The 20,591-nt window shown below is 37.2% G+C and overlaps 1 protein-coding gene across 1 annotated transcript; it reads right to left on the bottom strand.

Moving 5' to 3' along the window:
* Positions 1-128: 128 nt before the first annotated feature.
* Positions 129-15,528, bottom strand: LOC141428702 (uncharacterized; the record flags this gene model as incomplete). The annotated part of the gene is made up of 4 exons (XM_074088706.1): positions 129-2,134; positions 4,144-4,330; positions 6,709-6,840; positions 15,477-15,528. Coding segments are annotated over 4 exons (429 nt in total), but the record flags the coding sequence as incomplete, so codon positions are not given.
* Between the last annotated feature and the right edge of the window lie 5,063 nt (positions 15,529-20,591).

A 20,591-nucleotide genomic window follows, 5' to 3' on the forward strand; every position in this document is an offset into this window, starting at 1 on the left:
TGGAAAGTATTTTTGACAATGAGGTATTTCCCTATCCCCTACTAATGCTTAGCTACTAACCTATTTAAATTTTAAACTGAATATCTGTATGTGAGAAGCTTATTAAAAGGGTTAAATAAAACAGCATCTTATCAGGAATATGACTTATATTCAATTTATCATCGGTGAATGGATGATATTCAGATCATTAATTAAGTACAGGGTAAATGAGAAAATAAAAATTATGTACTTTTAAATACATATGATCGAGTAAATAAAAACATATTCAAATTATAAAAAAGGTAGCACTGCTACTTCAACATAAAGGGTGAAGTACATGACCGGCTTACAACTTATATATTTTTATATATCATAATTATTCTCCCGACTAATATTTACATGTTTTATAAAAATCGTAACTTTTTCCATTCCTGAAGTTATACTTGTACATTAGTTTCATTTTACACCTAAAAATTTAGAGGGATTCGTTATTCGACGGTTCGAGAGAGCGTCACATAATATAAATAGGGAATAGAAATAAAAACGCTACATCACAAAGACAACCTGGAAACACGACCATTTTTACACCAACACGCTTATAATACTAATGTTTAAACCAGGACGGGACTAAGATACCTAGGACCGGTTTTGACGAAACTAGTTTTAGCTCTACACCGCAAGATTAAAGGAAGGCTCATAACTTAAAAACCCCTAACCCTACTAGACCTAAATAAAATTAAGCTTTATTTCTTAAGATTACACGTGACAATTTTTTTAAGTCAGTAATATATACTGAGCGGCAAAAAATATGGCCCTCAAATGTATGCAATATTAGGTAATTTTGTATGCAGAGTGGGCCAAATTTTGTGCCGCTGAGTAAGTACATAAATCACTTGAATTAAATTAAAAAAATAATTAGTAATTACTATGAGAAGCATATCTGTATTCTATAGTGCTAGTAACCGATTATTGCGTAATAATGCTTATTCTAGTTTAGTCAAATCGGCCCTCAGTGGGTTAAATTCGAGATATGGAGAATCAATAATACTCACGATTCAAATATGTTAAATTGATTAGGGTTTCCCTAAAAGAATAATTATTCACCTTACTCTTACATACTACATATTGCGCTTAATAAATAAAACACATTTTGAATGTAGAAAATACATTTTAGAGAATTGATAATAATGAACTGCATATTGATTAGCTACACTTTCACAGGCAGATGTTTTTTCACGATATTGAATATCTTAATAAAATATAATAAATAGGTAAGTAAATATACAAATCTCTATCTATAAATTATTCTGGACGTTAATTTGGCCACTTGTCTTTCACTAATTACTTGTATTAATTAAGACAAACCTTACCAAAATCCACTACACTGCAACCATTGCTTACGAGATTCACTTACAACGTGATAATGATAAGTAGGTAAGTAGGTATATTAAATGCACATACTATTCTTAAACGGTAAAGCATTGAAGACGCGTCTTCAAAACAAGCTTAACTCATATAAGAAAATGTTATTTCAAAAGGGCTTCACTTAGAAAACAATCAAAGTTTCAAAATTGCATGCTAATAATTGTTACAAAGTATGACATATCCATTTTATATACAAGGCAATCAACAAATTATTATTTGCCTTTTGGTAGGTACAGAATTCAAATTAACTTCGTAATTTCGCAGTTAATGTACTCATAAATGTTTGCAGCGCTGAGCTACCGTAATTGTCTGACGGTAGTGTAAGAAAACAAAATAAGTGCTTATAATAATACTATCACACCAATCAAGCACACAGACAATATCTGTTTTACGGATATAACATTCGTGTGTAATAACTCGCGACTCTTTGTACAGTGAAATGCATCACACTGTGGCATTAGAATACACACTAAATCCTATAGATCTTATTCGAAAATGTTGTAAAATAACTTTCTTATACTATAAGCATATGTAATCTAATCTACATCCGTATTTCTGAAGGTAATATACCAATAATACCACTCGATTCTCTTTTAGGGGGACAAAATGTTAGGGTCTCTGCGATGTTCTAGTTTCGCAGAATATCGTTGAGGAGACGGCACACAGCCATCCTTACGCGACGGATGGCCGACCGTCTAACATCTTATCGCTTTCCTCCGCACTGCTTAAGCTGCAACAAAATGTACGTACATAGGTAAGTAAACATGAAGTAGTTAATGTATAAATGTTACAGTAATATTGTAATTAGAATTATACTATACAACGTGAGCGTCTATCGCAGTGATTCATGTGAGAAATCAAAGTATGTATTTACTGTAGAAAATAAGTAATTGATTGGTCGTGCACGTGTTGGTATTGGTAAAGTCGGCAAGGAAACCTGAAGAGTACAGACGCGTTATTGTGTTAAAGCTGTATCTTACATCTACCAAGGCTGTTACGAACAATATGTTAGAAAATTAACAATAAGAACTCGTAAATCTCGTAATGCGTGTAAAATCGATGTTTCTTTTGTATAATGTAAATGGGTCTTGACAAGCGCACCCACATTCTTTCTATATACATATACAAGCATTACTCGTTTATACATAGACTAGCTTTTGCCCGCGGCTCCGCCCGCGTGGTATTCGGTTATCGCGCGCTGTTCCCTCGGGAACTGTGCATCTCTCGGGCCCATAAACTATCTCTATGCCAAGAATCACGTCGATCCGTCGCTCCGTTACGGCGTGAAAGACGGAAAAACATACAAACACACACACTTTCGCATTTATACTATTAGTAAGTATGGATTCGGCGAGTAAGACAAAATCAAAAAGCTGCGCTTGTGGACAGTACCGGATTAGCCATATAAATTATTTAACTTGTCAGTAGAAGTACAATTCAAAACATTGGCAAGATGGGGCGAGTGACGAGTCGTAAGTTTGAAGTAAAACGAACGCGATGGGTTCACCCATTAACACCCGCGCTCACGGTAACGCACGTTATACAAACAAGAACAGACAATGGCTGAAGCGCGTGAACTTTTACACTTCACACCTGCCCCGGGCTGACAATAGCTACGTAATGTAAGACCTTTGTTGTAGACATCAGTAAACAACACTTCAGTATGACGCTATAAATGATTATTATTAACATGTATAGATAAACAAACGAATTTTGTAGTTCTGGCCTTATAACTCATTTCGTAAGACTTTAGGTACCTACACGGATATCTTAGCCATAGCCTTGTCAACAAAAACATAATATTAGAGTCCAACTGCTTAATAAAATATGTATAAGCAAATAGTATTAGTGTATTTAATCCGTTTCTTTACCTACTAATATTATAAATACGAAAGTAACTGTTTGTCAGTCCGTTACTTCTTCACCGCCGAACTGATTTGGATGAAATTTAGTACGAGATAGTTTTTATTCCGGAAAATTACATAGTTTCGACTGGAACTGGCTGGTTTATCGCTAACTAGCGATAAATAAATTATTGGCAGAAGTCGCGGGCGAAAGCTCATTTAATAAATTATATTTTTTGTTGTGAAATTAATTGGACCCTGATTTATCTCAGATTCCTTACGCCTCAATAAAAAAAAAACCGTAATGTTAACTGCATCACGTTTAACACAGATCTTGTACTCATCGGTTTTCTTACCATCGAGTTACCTTACAACAACACAACACACTCATTAAAGTTTCCTGCCTGCCAGCCAATCCTTATGCTGATCTTCCACTATGAGCGAAGCGGCCCCCCGCAAACTCAGTATAACTTGCAACGATCAACTTCATAGAGGTTTGGTGGATGTGCTTCCATGCAGTCGATATCTTAAGTTAAACAGAGTCTTAGTCAACTCCGATCGCAGTGAAAAATGAGCATTATTTTATCACTCGTCATGTTGATCTATAAGTTCTACAATCTACACCATAGATTCTCAACCTTATTTTTAAACCTCCTTCTCTTTTACTTTAGTAAAACTCTTCATAATTTTCTCTGAGCGTTATACTGCCACTGCACACATATACGTCGAGTTGCGGAAAACAGCCCGCTAATACCTATACCTACCTATATACTGCCACTGCCCCATAAATCTTTCCCACATGGGGTTTATCGATCGATCGTCAAGAACCTATGATGTAGGTAAGTACACTATTCTACAAAACAAGGTGAACAAGAAGGCACTTTTCCGTACTCACCAGTCCTTATTATCCATAAGGTTGCGCATTTCGTCGTCGGGCGCTGGCGGCGCGTCGCGTACAGGCGCGTACTGCTCGGCCACAAGCGGATCCGTCGACGGGTTCAGCGCTGTAAGGCCGGCTGCGCCACTTGAATTCGCCTCCTTTCCTCCGCCCCAGCGGGCTGTCCATGCGAAGCCGCCAACACCTGGAAATAAGGTGCCAAAAGTGAACCTCATAGTTTAATTACTACGTACACTTCAGCTCGTTTGTGGGTCGCGTGCCGCGGCTGCTGGCGGAGGCCGGAGACCATCGCGATTGCTGCCTTCTGGCCGAAAGACGTCGTGTTCCGGTTCCAGGGCACCATGCCGCAGATTAATGCGACGTCAGGAACGGTGACGCAACGGGGTCACGCCGTTATGCACCTCATTGATTTTTTAAACATTGTTTTCTTTTTAAAGATTATAATGTATGTTAGTCTATAAGGTATTTATTGTTGTTACGGGCCTTGTTGCCTGAAATAAATAGTTTTATTATTATTAACTGCCGTGTCGTTCATTCGTTGAAAGATTATTATATACCTTTTAAGCAGTACGAAAGACAATCAATAATAGTCAAAAGCAAAAAAAATGGATACCCAATCTTTTACACGCTCAATCCTAAACACGGGCCACGCCGCCAAGGCTAAATACGAGTTATCTCTACATTTTGAGTACTTAAATGCTCAAATGCATAAATTTGAAATTGAATTTAAATTGAAACATTTTTAGAATATCTACTACTTTACAATTTGAGTCTATACTAGATGTATATTTCTTAGGTAAATTCCTATACAATAGATACAGCTGATAATGTCAAAATGAGGATCAAGGATTACACAATTCAAATGCGATTAATACTCAATTAACACAACTGGACCCCAAACATAACTGACCAATCCACAATAAAACATAACTCAAGTACCTATTATTAACCCTCTCAATAAAAAAACATACATAGACTGCTAAAATCATTACTCTTCCTTTGGCTTTGCCGTAGTCGAGTAATAAAGGAGCTAATAAAGGTTGAACCAAAACTTGGGCATACGAAAATGACAATTTTTACGCAAAAAATGGAGATATTTTGAAAACTATTTTTTATTCACAAAGTAATAAGACGCCATTTTTTTCTTCTTTTATTTTAATTGGCAAAATGTCAAGCAAACAATATCAGGAGCGCAAACGTACCTATCTTGCACGAACATGTAGAAAATCCAATGCTTAGTACAGAGATATCGCGAAAAGACTGAAATGTCCACAGTCTCCGTGAACGCTTGACAATAGGTAGAAGGCCAGGAAGTGATGGGTGTAAGGAGACATGAATAAAAAAAAGGAAGAAAGTGTTGTAAAGCTTTTTGCCTCAAATTATAAGATGTCATCTCGTGATGTTGCTAAAAAATTGAAAATGTCTCAGTCCTATGTTCAAAAAGTGAAACGTATGACAGGACTAAGAATATATAAAGCCCCGGCCACACCAGATCGAGACTCAAAACAGAACTTATCGCCAAAGAAACGGTCGCGAAAAGTATATGAAAGAAATATTTTGTGCTCCCAATGTTTTGACGTGTTCAACCTTTATCGCGATTGATAGTAAATGGATAAACGTTAATGGCTGAGCAGAGCAGCTATCAGCCGTGCAATCTGGTGGGTTAAGGTCACATGAATAGATGAAGGTGAATTTGACTTCTAAGTTTAGTCTTCCTCTGTTAACTAGTTAGTTTTGGTAAATCAAAAGTTCGTTTGAAATACTAGATCAAGCACATGCAAAACATGATTATACGCCTTTATTAACCGATTACTAACCCTACGCTATGCTATTATCAAGGTTAAGGATTCGGAAAGCATATTCGCTTAAAAAAGTAGGACAAATTGAAATATACACACGATTCTGTCGACCCTTCGAAGTGTACATATTTGCAAAGGTCGTTTTTTCCAAAATGAAATAAAATATGTTAACATTATATATTGCTTGAACGAAGATAGGGACTCTCGTTAATTGAGGAGCTGCGGTCTAGAAATTAATTATATAATTGACATAATTGGTGTTGACGGAAGCAAATAATTCAGAGCAATGAATTGGTCTGGTCCACGGGTAGGTAAACTAAATTGAAGTAATGGCCAGTTATACAAGTTTGCGAGAAATACTTCAATTAACCGAAATCGACAATGTGAATTAAGATCTAGAACAAGGAGTTTTAGGTGCCGCTGTGGGCCATATATTGTTGTTTGTGGTCGAATGACCTTTCTTTCTCTGTGCGCGTCTTTAACTTTACTGAAAAATGGTCGGTTAACGATTGTTCGACAAATTATTACCTTAAACCCTATTTAGACCATTCAAAAAACTTGCATACAAGTTGCATTACATCGCATACTATTGAGGAACAATGAATTCAGTTGATCAAACAAATACCGTAATGTAGTCAAACTTGCATGCAGAGTTTCATCTCGCATAGTCTAAATGGGGCTTAAGACAACCAATTTAACTCAATATAGCACATGATAGCACATTTCTCGGATAGTTAAATCGATATGTGAAGATTAAGCTTACCAGCAAACAGCATTCCGAGGCAGAGTATGACGCCGCCGGCGATGAGAGTGCCGAGTCCGCTGTCCTGGTCGGGCGGCGCGGACGCTGGTGTATTCGAATATTGCACGCCGCCAGCTATCAAGAGTGCCAGACCTGAAGAAGAAAAACAGATTATTAACAATTAAAAAACTAACTTTTATTCCCGCCTTCCACTAAAAAGGCGCGTGATTTTGTCAAAATTATTCATTAATGTCATTGTAATAAGAACCACGGCACGCGTCATCATGAATAACTCTACCTGAGCCAAAATAAACTTCTAATTAATAGTAGAAGCACATCTATGCAGTTCGTCACTGCGATTTTAACGGACTCCGTACGGAGTACGCTCCGCTTTCATTATCGCTTTATTTATCGTCATTTTTTCGGACTACCTGCCCTCGAGATGCGAACTTCACCTAAGCTTAAAAACACAGAGAGCGGTGGCGGTGCGGAGGCGGTATCGGTTGTAATATTCGAGTTAACATGAAAGAGGGCTCACAGATTACCGCGCGGGAAATAAATGTGTGCGTAACTTTTCAGGTAAAGGTAAAAACTGAAGACAGGATAGCAAACGGGGTTGATATTTGTAAAATCGCTATAAACTTAGTTGAACTGGGTTAGTGTTCTTTTACTTGACGCGACAGTAATTGCCGGCAAGAATTTTTGTTAAATATTTAAAAAAAAAACAATGAGAAGAGTAGTGACATCGGGACTTCTGCACATTTTCCACATGCTTACATTACACATTAAGTAACTACATACACTTGAAGGTACTGAATGATTTGATTTACAAACATTAGAGAATTACGAAAATGTAGCACAGTGAGTGGATACGGGCTGAAGTGAAGATAAAACACTAGGGATTAATTAACGACGTAACGGACCGATAGTATTTCAGACTACGGATAATTAAATGAGTCTGGAGCTTGTGGCAACAATGACGGCCATTAAACCGCTCTAAGCGTCACGGAAAAAGTGCTAAACAAAGGCATACCAAATACAGCACTTACTGTCGCTCGTAGTTTGTTTGAAACCGCGACTGGTTGAGAAAATAAAGAAATGCATAGATTTATAGTTATAGATAATAATGACTATTTCGGATCTTAGCTGAATTTTTGACAAACCGTAGACCAGCGTCTACAAGGCCAACATCATGATATATTATGCTGAGTCGGGACCATTTCGTAATAATTGTTATTTTTGTGTTTTTCTTTGTGACATCTAAACGTGTTAAAAGTGTAAAAGAAATTGACCTTTGCCTATTTGTGTAATAATTATAATGTTTGTGTTTTGGAGCCTGGAAATTGTGTCGGTTTCATTTAGGTTCCTAAGGAAGATCAGCGTCGGTCACGAGTTCAGCTCGGCAGTATACTAATTTAGGACTACTATTTCAACAAAGTTTCGTATAACAGATAACAGGGCATCTGTCTGTTTTCGTTCTTTTCTTTTTTCACGTAATTCGTGGTAATTCAGTTACGCAGGAACATAAGAACGTGGCGGAATGTTTTACTACTGTGTTTATAGTCGTCATGCACGCGGCGCCTGGGGTTTTGTGGGTGGTCCCAATTGTCAATAGCGCCCAAAATATCACATTGTTACTACAGTCATCGTCAACTTGATCTTGATCTGTGTCTACCGTGAAATACTACGTACATTTAAATTGTATACATATCTACTACAGAAAACGCGCTCTTGGCATCGGATCGAAAACTCATTAATTTATACAATTTCGAACATGACGATGCCGCGATGTTTGCCGTGGCTGATTCAGGAGGGCAATTCTTTTTGTGCGAAAGCTTTTCTGGTATCTAATTGGATTTAAATTTTGTGTCGCCAAGTCCTTTGTTTGGAACCTTTAGTGGAGGTAACGGAAATATGAAAGACAGCGAGAAACAATTAAGAGAGAGAGAGAGAGAGAGAGAGAGAGAGAGAGAGAAGAGAGAGAGAGAGAGAGATATTTATCAACTATAAACATAGGTTCAGAACAATAAACAAGGAAAACAACGGGAAGTTATGAAACCAACAAATAATCGTCATTAGGGAATGTACAGTACAATGTGTATGTCAAAAGTCAATGCATCACTTTATACATGGATGACGTACCGACACCGCTAATGAATGAGTAAACGCCATTCTATGTTAATTGCTACAGATTTGTGTGAAGAATCTAGGCCAGTTATTTCGTTCGCAGGCATTGCATAGTTGAAGAAAGACAGATTTCTAAATTAAGAAACGTTTAACATTTCGTTTTCGAACTTTGATCAAAGCAGAGGCTATTGTGGTATTATAAATTAGAATCTAGGTAGGTACATACATGTAATGTTAAAATCCTTTATTTTTTCACAAAGCAAGGTTCGTTATATTTTGTATCTTACGGTAACGTCGTAGGAAGACTTGCGCTAAACCAGAAATATGACTCCTTAGCCCTTCACGCTGGAAAGCTTATCTAGTGCTGGTTCTGCAGTATGCACCTAAAATCTACTTGCAACGCAGATTAATTCTAGCTTAACTGTCAACGGTAACGAACTAATTCACCCTGACGAGACGGTGCCTATAATATACGGCGTCTCAAAACGGAATGCACTCGCCAAACGAGATAAACCTCTACTTAAAGTTGATTTTCAACTTAAAATGGCATCATGACATCATATTCACAAAAATATTCGTTTTAATTATTTGTCAATGTCACTAGTAAATAGGTATATAATATACATATATTATTTATAAAAATATGATACGAATCGAATATCATGGAAAATTCAACGGAACTCTATGATTGACCCAGTTTGTTGTGCTTCCAAATCGATGTAAGAGCGTTCTCAGGAGTCAGGGTGGACGAGGCAGGGGTAAAAAGTAGCTTTAATTATTAATCATGTAGAATAAAGCCTAGGCCGGTTTTTTGCAATTAAAATGATGACGCGAATAAAATAACATCGTGTCTGCAGATCTATCTCGGTTAGTGACGTCCACAAAAACTGGGCGTCTGACTCATCAACGAGTCGTTCAACTTATGTACCTACCTACTAAAACTGGAATATCAAGAAAGCAAGTGTTCCCACTACAAGCTTTATACTTTGATAGTAAAGAAGATCCTGTAAAATTTGTATGCGTCTCGAGGAACAAACTGAGGAGAAAAGATAATCCGGCATACCAAATTCTTATTTTGACTGACGATAGTCACTAAACTCGGGGTACCATTGCTGGTATTTATTTTGAAACAGTACTACCTATAACTAATCAAGAAGGTTGTAAAACCTCGCATGAACCCTAACTGCGATTGATTATTGTTTACGATTTAGAATAATGTAACATGAGAAACCAGATCTTCAGAGTAATGAACCATAAAGTAACACGTAAAGCGGTTCATAACATAGCATGACCAATACCTATTCTGCAATAAGTAGGTCTTTCATAAGTGCCACACTAAACAATACATGCGACATGGTACGGCATGATAACATTTATGAATGACTCCGGCTGTCGTATTTACGCTGATTATAAGTAATTATCTTATTTCCCGTTTGATGACAATTGTGATGGGGGTCAGTCGTATCGTATCTATGACGTCAAATATTATGCCCCCTGGTCATGGATGAGGAAACATGACTTATTGCGACAGAAGTAGCTGGCTTGGTATAAGCGAAAATTACAATCCGTGTTTATTGTTTATCATCATGATATGATCCAACGAAATCGAACAATTTATTTATTTACTAGGGTTTCCCGCGGCTTCGCACGCGTAAACTATTCGATCTGGTAGTTTCAATTGAAATACCGGGATTTTACAAAATTCCCCTGGGGAAATCCCAAAATTTATATCGTAATCTTCATTGAGATTGTGTTAAGAACAACTGTACAAAATTTCATGACTTAAAACGCAGTGGTTGAAATTCGTTCGAAGGAAAATTTACGTGCGATAATTTTTTACAACTTCAAAAGGGGTTTAACACGTCTTCAGTGCTTTGAAGAGCTGGCTACGGTTTTTAATAATAAAGCACCATGCATCCGGACGCTGGTATTAAGAATTTCTATGTGGTTGCTCTAGTCTTAGTGATAGGCACCGTGAGTGAAGGCCGACCAAAAACAGCCGTAACCCAGGAGAACATATTGATGCTGTACGGCAACTGATCGTCGAAGATCGCCATGCGACATACCGTGAGATAGAAGCTTCGTTAAGCATTTCAGGGACCAGTGTTCAAAATATTTTGCATGATTACTTAGGTGTAAAAAAATAATCTCACGCTGAATACCACATTTACTTAGTGAAGACCAAAAATGGCTCGCGTTAGATGGTGTCGCAAAACTCTGCGGCAATTCAACCGAGGAGACTAAACACGTTTATGGCATTATCAGTGGTGACGAATCTTGGATATAAGCCTATGATTCGGTTTCTAAACAGCAGTCGACTGTTTGGGTGTTCCAAGATGAGCCAAAACCGACCAAAGTAATAGCACTAAGTAATAGCAAAGTATAGCACTTGGAAAAAAAATGGTCGCCACGTTTGTAGTGAAAAATGGCCACGTTGTCACCATCGTGCTCGAAGACCGTAAAACAGTTAGTGCTGACTGGTATACCACCTGCTGCTGCTGGTTTTGCTTACCTGAAGTTATCGGCGAGTTCCGAAAAAATAACCCAGACGTCGTTACTGCACCACGATAATGCGAGCTGGCACACCGCCCGGCAGACAATTGCGTTTTTAAAAAAAAAAAGTCGAAAATCTGGAACACCTCCCGTACAGCCCAGACTTAAGCCCTAATGATTTCTTCACTTCATCAACGGTACCGGACGCCTGAAGAAGCGGTTGAGGCATACAAAACGGCCATTTTGGAGACCCCGACTTCGGACTGGAATAAATGTTTCGAAAACTGGTTCGATCGAATGAAATAGTGTATTACATATCACGGTGATTACTTTGAAAAACAATAAATACCATTTAACTCTTAATATGTCTTTAGTTTTTCCAAACGACAGAACTTAAAAGGCAGCCCTCGTAAACACGCTAACACAGATTTAAAAATCTAAAAATATTTTACTTTTTACCATATTACTTTGCCTGGCTAACTACTTATCTGTTTGAAGTCGGTGCCTCAGCAGTTCAGCGTTCAGAGGACATAAAATTTGATGGAACCCTAACAAGTGTTATGGTAGTAAATGTTTGTGCGTTGCCTAGCAACGATTTGTTGATCAACAAATCCGTTCTGCTAATCCATTAGTAAACAAGCATTAGTCATAGTCATTGCAGCCAGACCGTCAGGAGTGAACGGAATGCGCTTTATTTTAGACTGTTCCCAGCCATTGTACGAGCATCAATGCAAACTGCGGTGCAAAACAAGAAAAGCTATCTTAGTCATACCAATAAACTAATACGAAAACTCGTGTACTCGTCGGCTCGTCTGGTTTCTTTATTGTTCAACATCTTAATAAGGGAAAACAAAGGTACATCCTATTATCATTACTAATATTATAAATGCGAAGTGAATATGATTGCTTATTACGCTTTCATGCTTAAAGTACTCAATCCATTGTGATGAAATTTGGTATGGAGATAGTTTGAGACCCTGAGACGGACATAGGATAGTTGTCAGCGGTGCGCATTGAGGGTAGGCAGCACTATCCTGCTGCGATGATTACCATATGTAATCATGATGAGGAACACAATTACAACAATATTTTCGAACATAAGGTGTAATTAAATTATTCTATAAATAATAATATAATAAATCTCGATAAAATTATATTTGGAGTTATTCGAGTTTTAAGTTTTTTCGAAAAAACACCGCCTTCTGACCTAAAAGTGCCAATTGTAAAAAAAGTACATATGCATTAGGATAGGATAGCCAATTTTTTTCCTAGTATCTAGTGAGCTAAAAATAACTTCAACAAAAAATTATGTTAAATAATTATTAAGGTTTAATAAAAGGTTAATAAATCACAAATCATCATAATTCTTTTACAAGGTTTTTAAATAAACTACGATTATTAAAAAAAAATGTATGACACTTCGCGTACAATGTAAATAAATAAATGTACGGAACTAAATTCTTCAATTCATAACCTCTCCAAAAAGTACAAAATGTTGACTTCTTTTACTAAATTATTGATAATAATAATGATATTAACAGAGCAGGTAGCGCGTGAGCTGAAAGCGTACCTGACCCGAAATTGGTTTGTATTGTATTGTAAAACTTCTCCGTGTTTCCGTGTACTTAACGTCCACGTCTACGTCCCAATTCTTACCGAAGGCAACCTGTCCTAACCTTAACTCTCAGGAGATAGGATAAGTCAATACTGAAGGCAACCAAGTACTCAGAGAAAACAAAAATGCCACAAACAACCGATTTCGGATCAGGCACGCTTTCAGCATACCCGCAACCTGGTCTGTTTTTTTAATTATTGTCAAAAATAAGTGTGACTTAAACTTTGCATAAAAATTTCAGTTTATTAAAAAAAAAACTTTCAAAATAATAATGATGATTTGTGATTTATTAACCTTTTATTTCTAAAACCTTAATAAATTTTTAACATAATTTATTGTTGAAGTAATCTTTAGCTCACTGGCTACTAGGAAAAAAATTGGCTATCCTAATGAACGTACTTTTTTTACAATTGCCACTTTTATGTCGGAAGACATGTTTTTTCGAACAACTCGAATAACTCCAAAACTATTGATTTTCGACCTCTGGTTGACTGGGTCAAAAAAAAATGCAAATAAGCTCTAGAATAACCCCTTACAAGGAATAGGTCGAATTACAGTCACCCTGTATATACTACTGTCTACTGTGTGTACTTAGTTTTTTTTTAGCATTAGAAAGAAGTTAAGCGATCTTGACGTGTCTTTTTATTGAAAAATACTTTTAAAAATAAGTCACAGCAAATAGTAACAATTAGCAAGGACATATGATCATTTACATGGTTTTGGTATCATACGTAAGAAATAGTTACTTTTTTTTAAATCGTTTTTCAATAAAAAGACTCGTCAAGATTGTTTTCCCTTTTTCTAATGCTAAAAAAACGAAGTATAAGTACTTCCTACTACTATGTGCAATATAATACAATACAATTACTCTTTATTGTACACCAGAAATAGTAAGAAAACCATCTCCATCTGTCTTGAATTTTGACACCCACCGTGTTTTACATATACAAATATTTCTGATGATACATGCTCTACCGCCACAGACATTCATCATATAATAAGTAGGTACAGTAGAAACTGTCGCTCGAGCTGGAAAGTACTGCAGTGTAAGTTTCAGAGAGCTTAGTCCTTTGAGAACGGCGTAGAGCCGTTGACTGGCCCTGGAGTATTGCGAAAATAGGCCACTGCAGCGGAAGCGGTAGGTTAAGGCAGTGGGCAGAACGCATTACTGATTCATTAGGCCGCTTTCACTCGCATTGGAGCAACTGGAACAATAACCACCCACACAAACCGATACGACATAACAACCCATTGGGGACGGTGAGACCGAAACTCGAAACTAAAAAATTTAGAACTCATGCAAATCAGACAGTTTCAAGTATTGCTTGTGATAGTTGAGTCATAGCATCAGTTAATAATTGCCAACCGTTATGAATCTTTGTCAGTAGCCGAAAATGTCAATGGGTTTTCCTGGACACTCTTCAATATTCATATTTATAAATATCGGCAGTATAATTTCTGCACACAGCCCACATGTAGGGCAACGCAACATTCATTTGGTCAAAACCCTTTGGTCAATAACTAGGTCATGAGGCGGTTGATATGTCTGTACCATTTCCACGTCTATACATAATATAGGGTAAGGTAAGCGGAAAACAACAAACCATTGAGTTCTGCGTTGTGCAATGAGCGTCCGGTGAGATTTCAACAGCACAATGTTAGGAACTAAGAATTTCGACATAAGCTCCCACTCATGCTCACGACTACCATCACTACCGAATCTGGGTGATCTTTATGAGCTGACTTGTTATTGGTGTACTAATGGAAGGATTAAATGTAACTTAATGTATACAGTAACATGATGATACACATATTTTGAACTGACTGACTCTACTTGGCTGTTAATAGACAATGTATTGACAAACCCTCCGCCTCAGACTTAATTGTTCGTCGGCTGATTATGTTTGAAACAGTCGAATGTTATATATATGTAGGTAGAGTATCACAGAAGAAACAAGTCCACTCGACCCACACATCCTATCCGGCGAGGTGATATCAATAATATTCATAGATCTAATCAATCATGTTCAATAACACAATTGGGAGACCGAATGTAATGTTTGTCAGAACGATCGTTTAACATAATAACTCTTTTTTCTCAGAATTCAATAACAGTTCAGAATTGTTATAGTTTTCTATAGGATGACCATTTTAAAATTTCAGAAAACTATAAGGTTTCAGTGGGAACAAAATTATGACACACGATGATTCGGAGAAAAATTACGGTATGACTAGCGAAGAGTATGCGAACTTTGGTTCTTCCCAATTTTTAACTCTACTTGACCAAAGTAACATAAAATAAATAGTCTACCATAGGGCAAGTTTTTTTAGTCGTCGGTATTCTTTTAAACTACTTATAGAATACAAGGACGAGTTTATAGTAGTTTACTAAATGGGGTATGGTTTTTGCTGCATATAGGTATAGCTGGAGGAGAGGGGAGCGGGGCAATGTGTTCATAAGACTTGTAGTATTACTTATTCTGTGATAAGACTATTATCAAGAGCGTTAGAGAACGATTTTACCACAAAAAAATGATGATTTTGTTTTCATTACCTTCGCTTTCCCATTTGATAATCCAGATAATCAAGAACGGTTGCAATACTGATCACCTGTCTGCACTAATAAAATATCATCAGACTGTCGCTTTCTAACACATGGTTCAAGCACGACGATCGATAGCACGTGCTCGAACACTATTTTATTAATCCGGCCCATTGTGTTCCTTGCTTAAAGGACATTTGATTGCAATCCGTGTTATGAGTCAGAGGAAATAATGGAAGTGAGCGAAGCAGTACGGAAACGTCTGCGGCGGGGTGGGGTGCGCAGTCGAGTTTGTCGACCTTCACTTCACCACCCATAGCCATGAATCTTTTAGAACTGACGGTTGGGAAAAGGGTAGGGTTGTTTGTTATTAGATTGAGGAGAACTTGTTCAATCGAATTTGATCGGGACAGGATTCGGTGGTTATATGTAGGTATTGCAATATTTGCAATATTTATTTACTACTGATCTGGAGTATCTTGTAAGTGAGGAAGGGAAGGATTCAAATCAATAAAGGAACAAGTGTGAAAGTCAATGAACCATTCTTGATTGAAGATTAAATCCCCACACTTCTTGCTCGCTTATCCTGCCGTGAAGCAGCAGTGCTTGCACTGTTGTGTTTCGCCGTGGAGAGTAAGACAGCCGGTGAAATTACTGGCACATGAGGTATCCCCTCTTAGGCCTCTAGGTTGGCAACGCATCTGCAATACCCCTGGTCTTGCAGATGTTTATGGGCGGTGGTGATCTCTTACCATCAGGAGACCCACTTGCTCGTTTGCCATCCAGTCGAAAAAAATCATTAACACATTTGCAGCATTAAAACATTTGCATGGTGTTTGAAATAAATGATTAATATTTTTTGTCACGTATATGTTCATGTATTTTTATCAAAAGGGTTTAAAATGGCAGTTAGAGAGATCTTTAGCAAAGGGACAATAAAAGCTAGGAGGTGGCTTTAAAATGTTAGTTTTTAAAAACATACTTTCATTTATAGACAACGAGGGTTTTCAGACAGGCGAAATATCGCTAGATGGCGTTAGTATCGTGAGCTCCGTTTGACGTTTGCGTCATGTTTGTGATTGGTTAAAAACTAAAACTAAACTAAACTAAAAGCGCTAATCGCAAGCAAGACTGAAACGTCAAACGAATCTCACGATACTAACGCCATCTAGCGATATTTCGCCTGTCGGAAAACCCTCATTGTAAGGTGACAGAATTATCCCAGGCAAGTAAGAGCCTAATGTTTTAGTTAAGCCATATGTTCGTTTACTAAGTTACGTAGAGCCGGGTTCGATTCCTGGAGTATAGCTTTATCTTTCCACGTTTTTTTGATCTACGGTATATTTTAGTTTAGTTACGGTACCTATATTTACAAATCCCACAAACTAACACAACAATCCTCTTCACAAATTATGTTTTATCTGTTTCTTTCATTTTATTTTGTTATCATATACTTTTGGCTTTGTGAATAAATATTCTTTTAATACAAAAATAAAAATGATGTAATATACATATACTAAAATAAAATTCCTTAACTACTCCCGAGTGGAACTTAAGAATTACGCTAAGCCGGATGAGCACGCAATAAATAACTGTCATAGGTACCAAACTTGAACAGTTAATAAGGATATCGAACAGTCATAGCAGAAGTGATACCTGCCGTATTTGCCACGGTTTTTTTTTTGCAAATTTAGATTAGATACAGCTTATTTTAAACGCGATGCGTTCTAAGGTTTCATCTGTCTGTGGTCGTGTCGTGGTCAGATCACGCAGCACGCAGCCGCTGTGAGTCAGCGGCGCGGCCGCAACCTTGCGTCACAACCAATATTACAGTAGTTCAACTAAGTACAACCAAGCGAATGCGCGCCCGCATAATATGTATTTACGCATAGTACACAGTTTTTATCGTTTGTTCGAAGTAGAACTACTGTTGTAATATTATGTTCTGCGATAGCGCCGCGTGGACACTCGATATCTTTTATGACCACAGCTCGTTGTGTTGTATACGATAGGCACAATCGATCGGCAAGCTTATTGCTGCCACCATGCAGCTACCAAGCAAGATGTTAATGAATGTGGTTGTATCGCTCACCCTTACAAGGACTAAGAACCGGTTGTATTCATAAACATTTGTAAAAGTGTAACGTATACCCACATCAGCCACTATTTATAAGTAACCCTCGGAACACTAACCAGTGACCATCTACGCAACCCATAAACCCGATATGGTTATGTATGGTATACATACATATTTACAACGTAGGTAGTGCAGCTGCAGTAACACGTAATTTGTGAGTACTTAACACAGATCACTTCGCAGCACAGACGACATATGTAAAACTCTAGATTAGTATTGGTTTGCATACCAAACGTTAATGACATAGTATCTTCAGTTATGTTATGGGATGGCGACGAGACAAATTGGCAAGTTGGTAGTAGTAGCTTTTGTGAATGATCACGGACGGAGTCATCGTTAGTATGGGCTTAGGCTAAGTAAGTAATAAAATCTCAGGATGCACACTTTAACGCAATCCCAGACCTCTATATTATAAATATGCCTCCGTAAATGCTTATAACTACTTGAAATTTGGTGCAGTTGATAGGTACTCGACTTAGCCCACGAATGCTCAAGAGTCAGTTAAGCAGAGCGGAACCAATTATTCTACGAGAAATGAATCGGACATTTCGAGGTAGAGGTGGACAGCGTCATTAATTTGTAAATCGCAAGTTTTCGACGTTGACGTACCTATTTGAGTTTACATAAGTTGCCGCGTAATTCATAGCGGAAGTTATTTACCGAAAATCCGTTGGACAATAAGCAAATGAATGGTCTTATTAGCATAATTTACAAAGGAATCTTGCTCCTAGTGCCGTCAACATCAGAATAAGATGGATATGAATTATGAAGTTATGAATATCCAATCACTGCTAATTGAGATCAGCTCCAATTAGCGAACTAACTAGGCCTAAGGAAATAACCGAAGAGGAAACGATATCTATCATCTTTTGTTTATTTTTGATTGGTCGTTTAAGGCATCTCTTCACTCTTCATCACATCATCACTTTTTGGTTTAACAGAACTTGGCCATAAGAATCTCAACTAACGAGCTACTGTATAATTTTTGAGACTTCTTCATTGATTAACGCAGAACTTTGTGAAAACCACCAACATGATATCGAATTGCTTATCGCGTAGCAATAAATATCGTGTTCAGATGTTTTGAGCGCCTCTTACTGACGGCGGCTCCACCGTGGTACGTCTACGGCGAATTAAAGATTGACACGTAGCTTCAAGGCGACTTTAAGTACCTGTATATCTACTCGTTTCGACGCCATTTATGTTTTATGCTGTCCGGAAATAACCCGTCATTCACAATCCCCGCGAGTACGGGGGAGGAAACAAAAGCCGTACTACGTCGTGACGTGACTGCACATAATTTTAACCATTAACTATCACGCTTGCTCTTCAAGGTTTCATTGGTAACTAAGTAAACAGCGTGTTGTGCTACCACTACTCCTTTTTGACTTGATCTATAGGTATATTAGATCGGGTAACAAAGACTAATTTAGTTTGCCTAGATTTAAGATACCTATTGACAGCTTTGGAAGATTCCATTGTTTGAAGATACTTATTGCCACACGAAACATTAGAAATAACGTGAATCATGGATTTGCCACTTTAAAATTACCAGAAAAAAAACAGGGCATCCATTCCATAAATAATTAAATGACATTGTTATTGTCTGGTTTAAAAAATACCTCATTTGACTATCATAAATCATAATTGAAAAATGTACTCTACATTTATTACATTTACATATTTATATTTTGAATTTCAATTATTATTCTCATAGCTTATTCCCAATCCAACTGAATGCTCTAGTAACTAAGGAAACTTGTAATGGCTGATATGATAAAAAGTCATTTATGAGTGTTTTGTTGTTCTCCATTGTTGTGCAACACCAATTAAGTTTTTACCAGAAAGTTCTGGGGAAAAATAATAATAAAAAGCTGAATGGATGCCTTTCACAGACCAAACAATGTGGTACCTTTGTTACATAATTCCAGTTTCAACTATTGGCTGACCTCTATTGCACAACATGTGATTAAGGAAATTATCATCCACTCATGGTGCAATTATTTATGTAGTTTATATCCATTTTGTAACATTATTATCTAATATAAGAGGAGTGTGCTCGATGGAGTACCCCTCTAAAAATCAACTGAATTCATACATTATCTGATTATGGCTGTAGCATAGCTGATTGCAGATTTAAAGAAAGAAAAAAAAATGTAATAAAAGTATAAATTACACCACTTACAAGTTACAAGCATGAAGTTTCAAGAATCACATTTTTTTATTGACTGAACTCGAGCTTTAAGCGAATTGCATTTCATTATTGTTAAAGGATCCTATATGCAATAAAATACTTCCAAATAAAAAAAGTAAAAAATAGTCCTATTTCCAAACCTCTGGTAGTANTTTTATTTCAACTCCAACTTAAAACAGCCTTTTTTGCATCGGGCGTTAGAAATAGAAATAAACTTTATTGTATAACTTTGTTTATAATAGGATGGTTACAAAAGGTAAATAAGTCTCGACAGTTTGTTAAAAACTAAACTGTCCGCTGCCTCTCCTCGCTTGTCCAGCGTCTCCCGCTGCGCACATCTCGAGGATGGGGCCGATGACTCCACAATCGCCTGCAAGTCGCCCTGTCTTTATTATCCCAGCTTTGTTATTTCACGACAGCCACCGGTTTACGATTTGGACATCTACGTTAACTGTGTTGTTATGGTGCAGAATAGCTTGCTGGATTGGTGCGGAAAGATTTAAGGTTTGATCAGATAGATCTTAATTGAATACGTCAGTGTTGCCGTGCGTAACATATTAATAACACAGACCTAAGGCCGTTTTGTCTTCGTTAGCGCATTTTATTCTCTCATCCTATAGCGTATAGGCTCAAGTAGATAATAACAAATAAATAAATATCATGAGACACTTAACACCAATTGACCTACTCTCAAACTAAGCAAAGCTTGTACTATGGATACTAGATAACGGATAAACATACTTACATATCGTCACTACTTTGAAAAAATCTCGTATCTCAAATCAATATGTCAACA

This window comes from Choristoneura fumiferana, chromosome 6, assembly GCF_025370935.1.
Source record: "Choristoneura fumiferana chromosome 6, NRCan_CFum_1, whole genome shotgun sequence".
Taxonomy (NCBI): Eukaryota; Metazoa; Arthropoda; class Insecta; order Lepidoptera; family Tortricidae; genus Choristoneura; species Choristoneura fumiferana.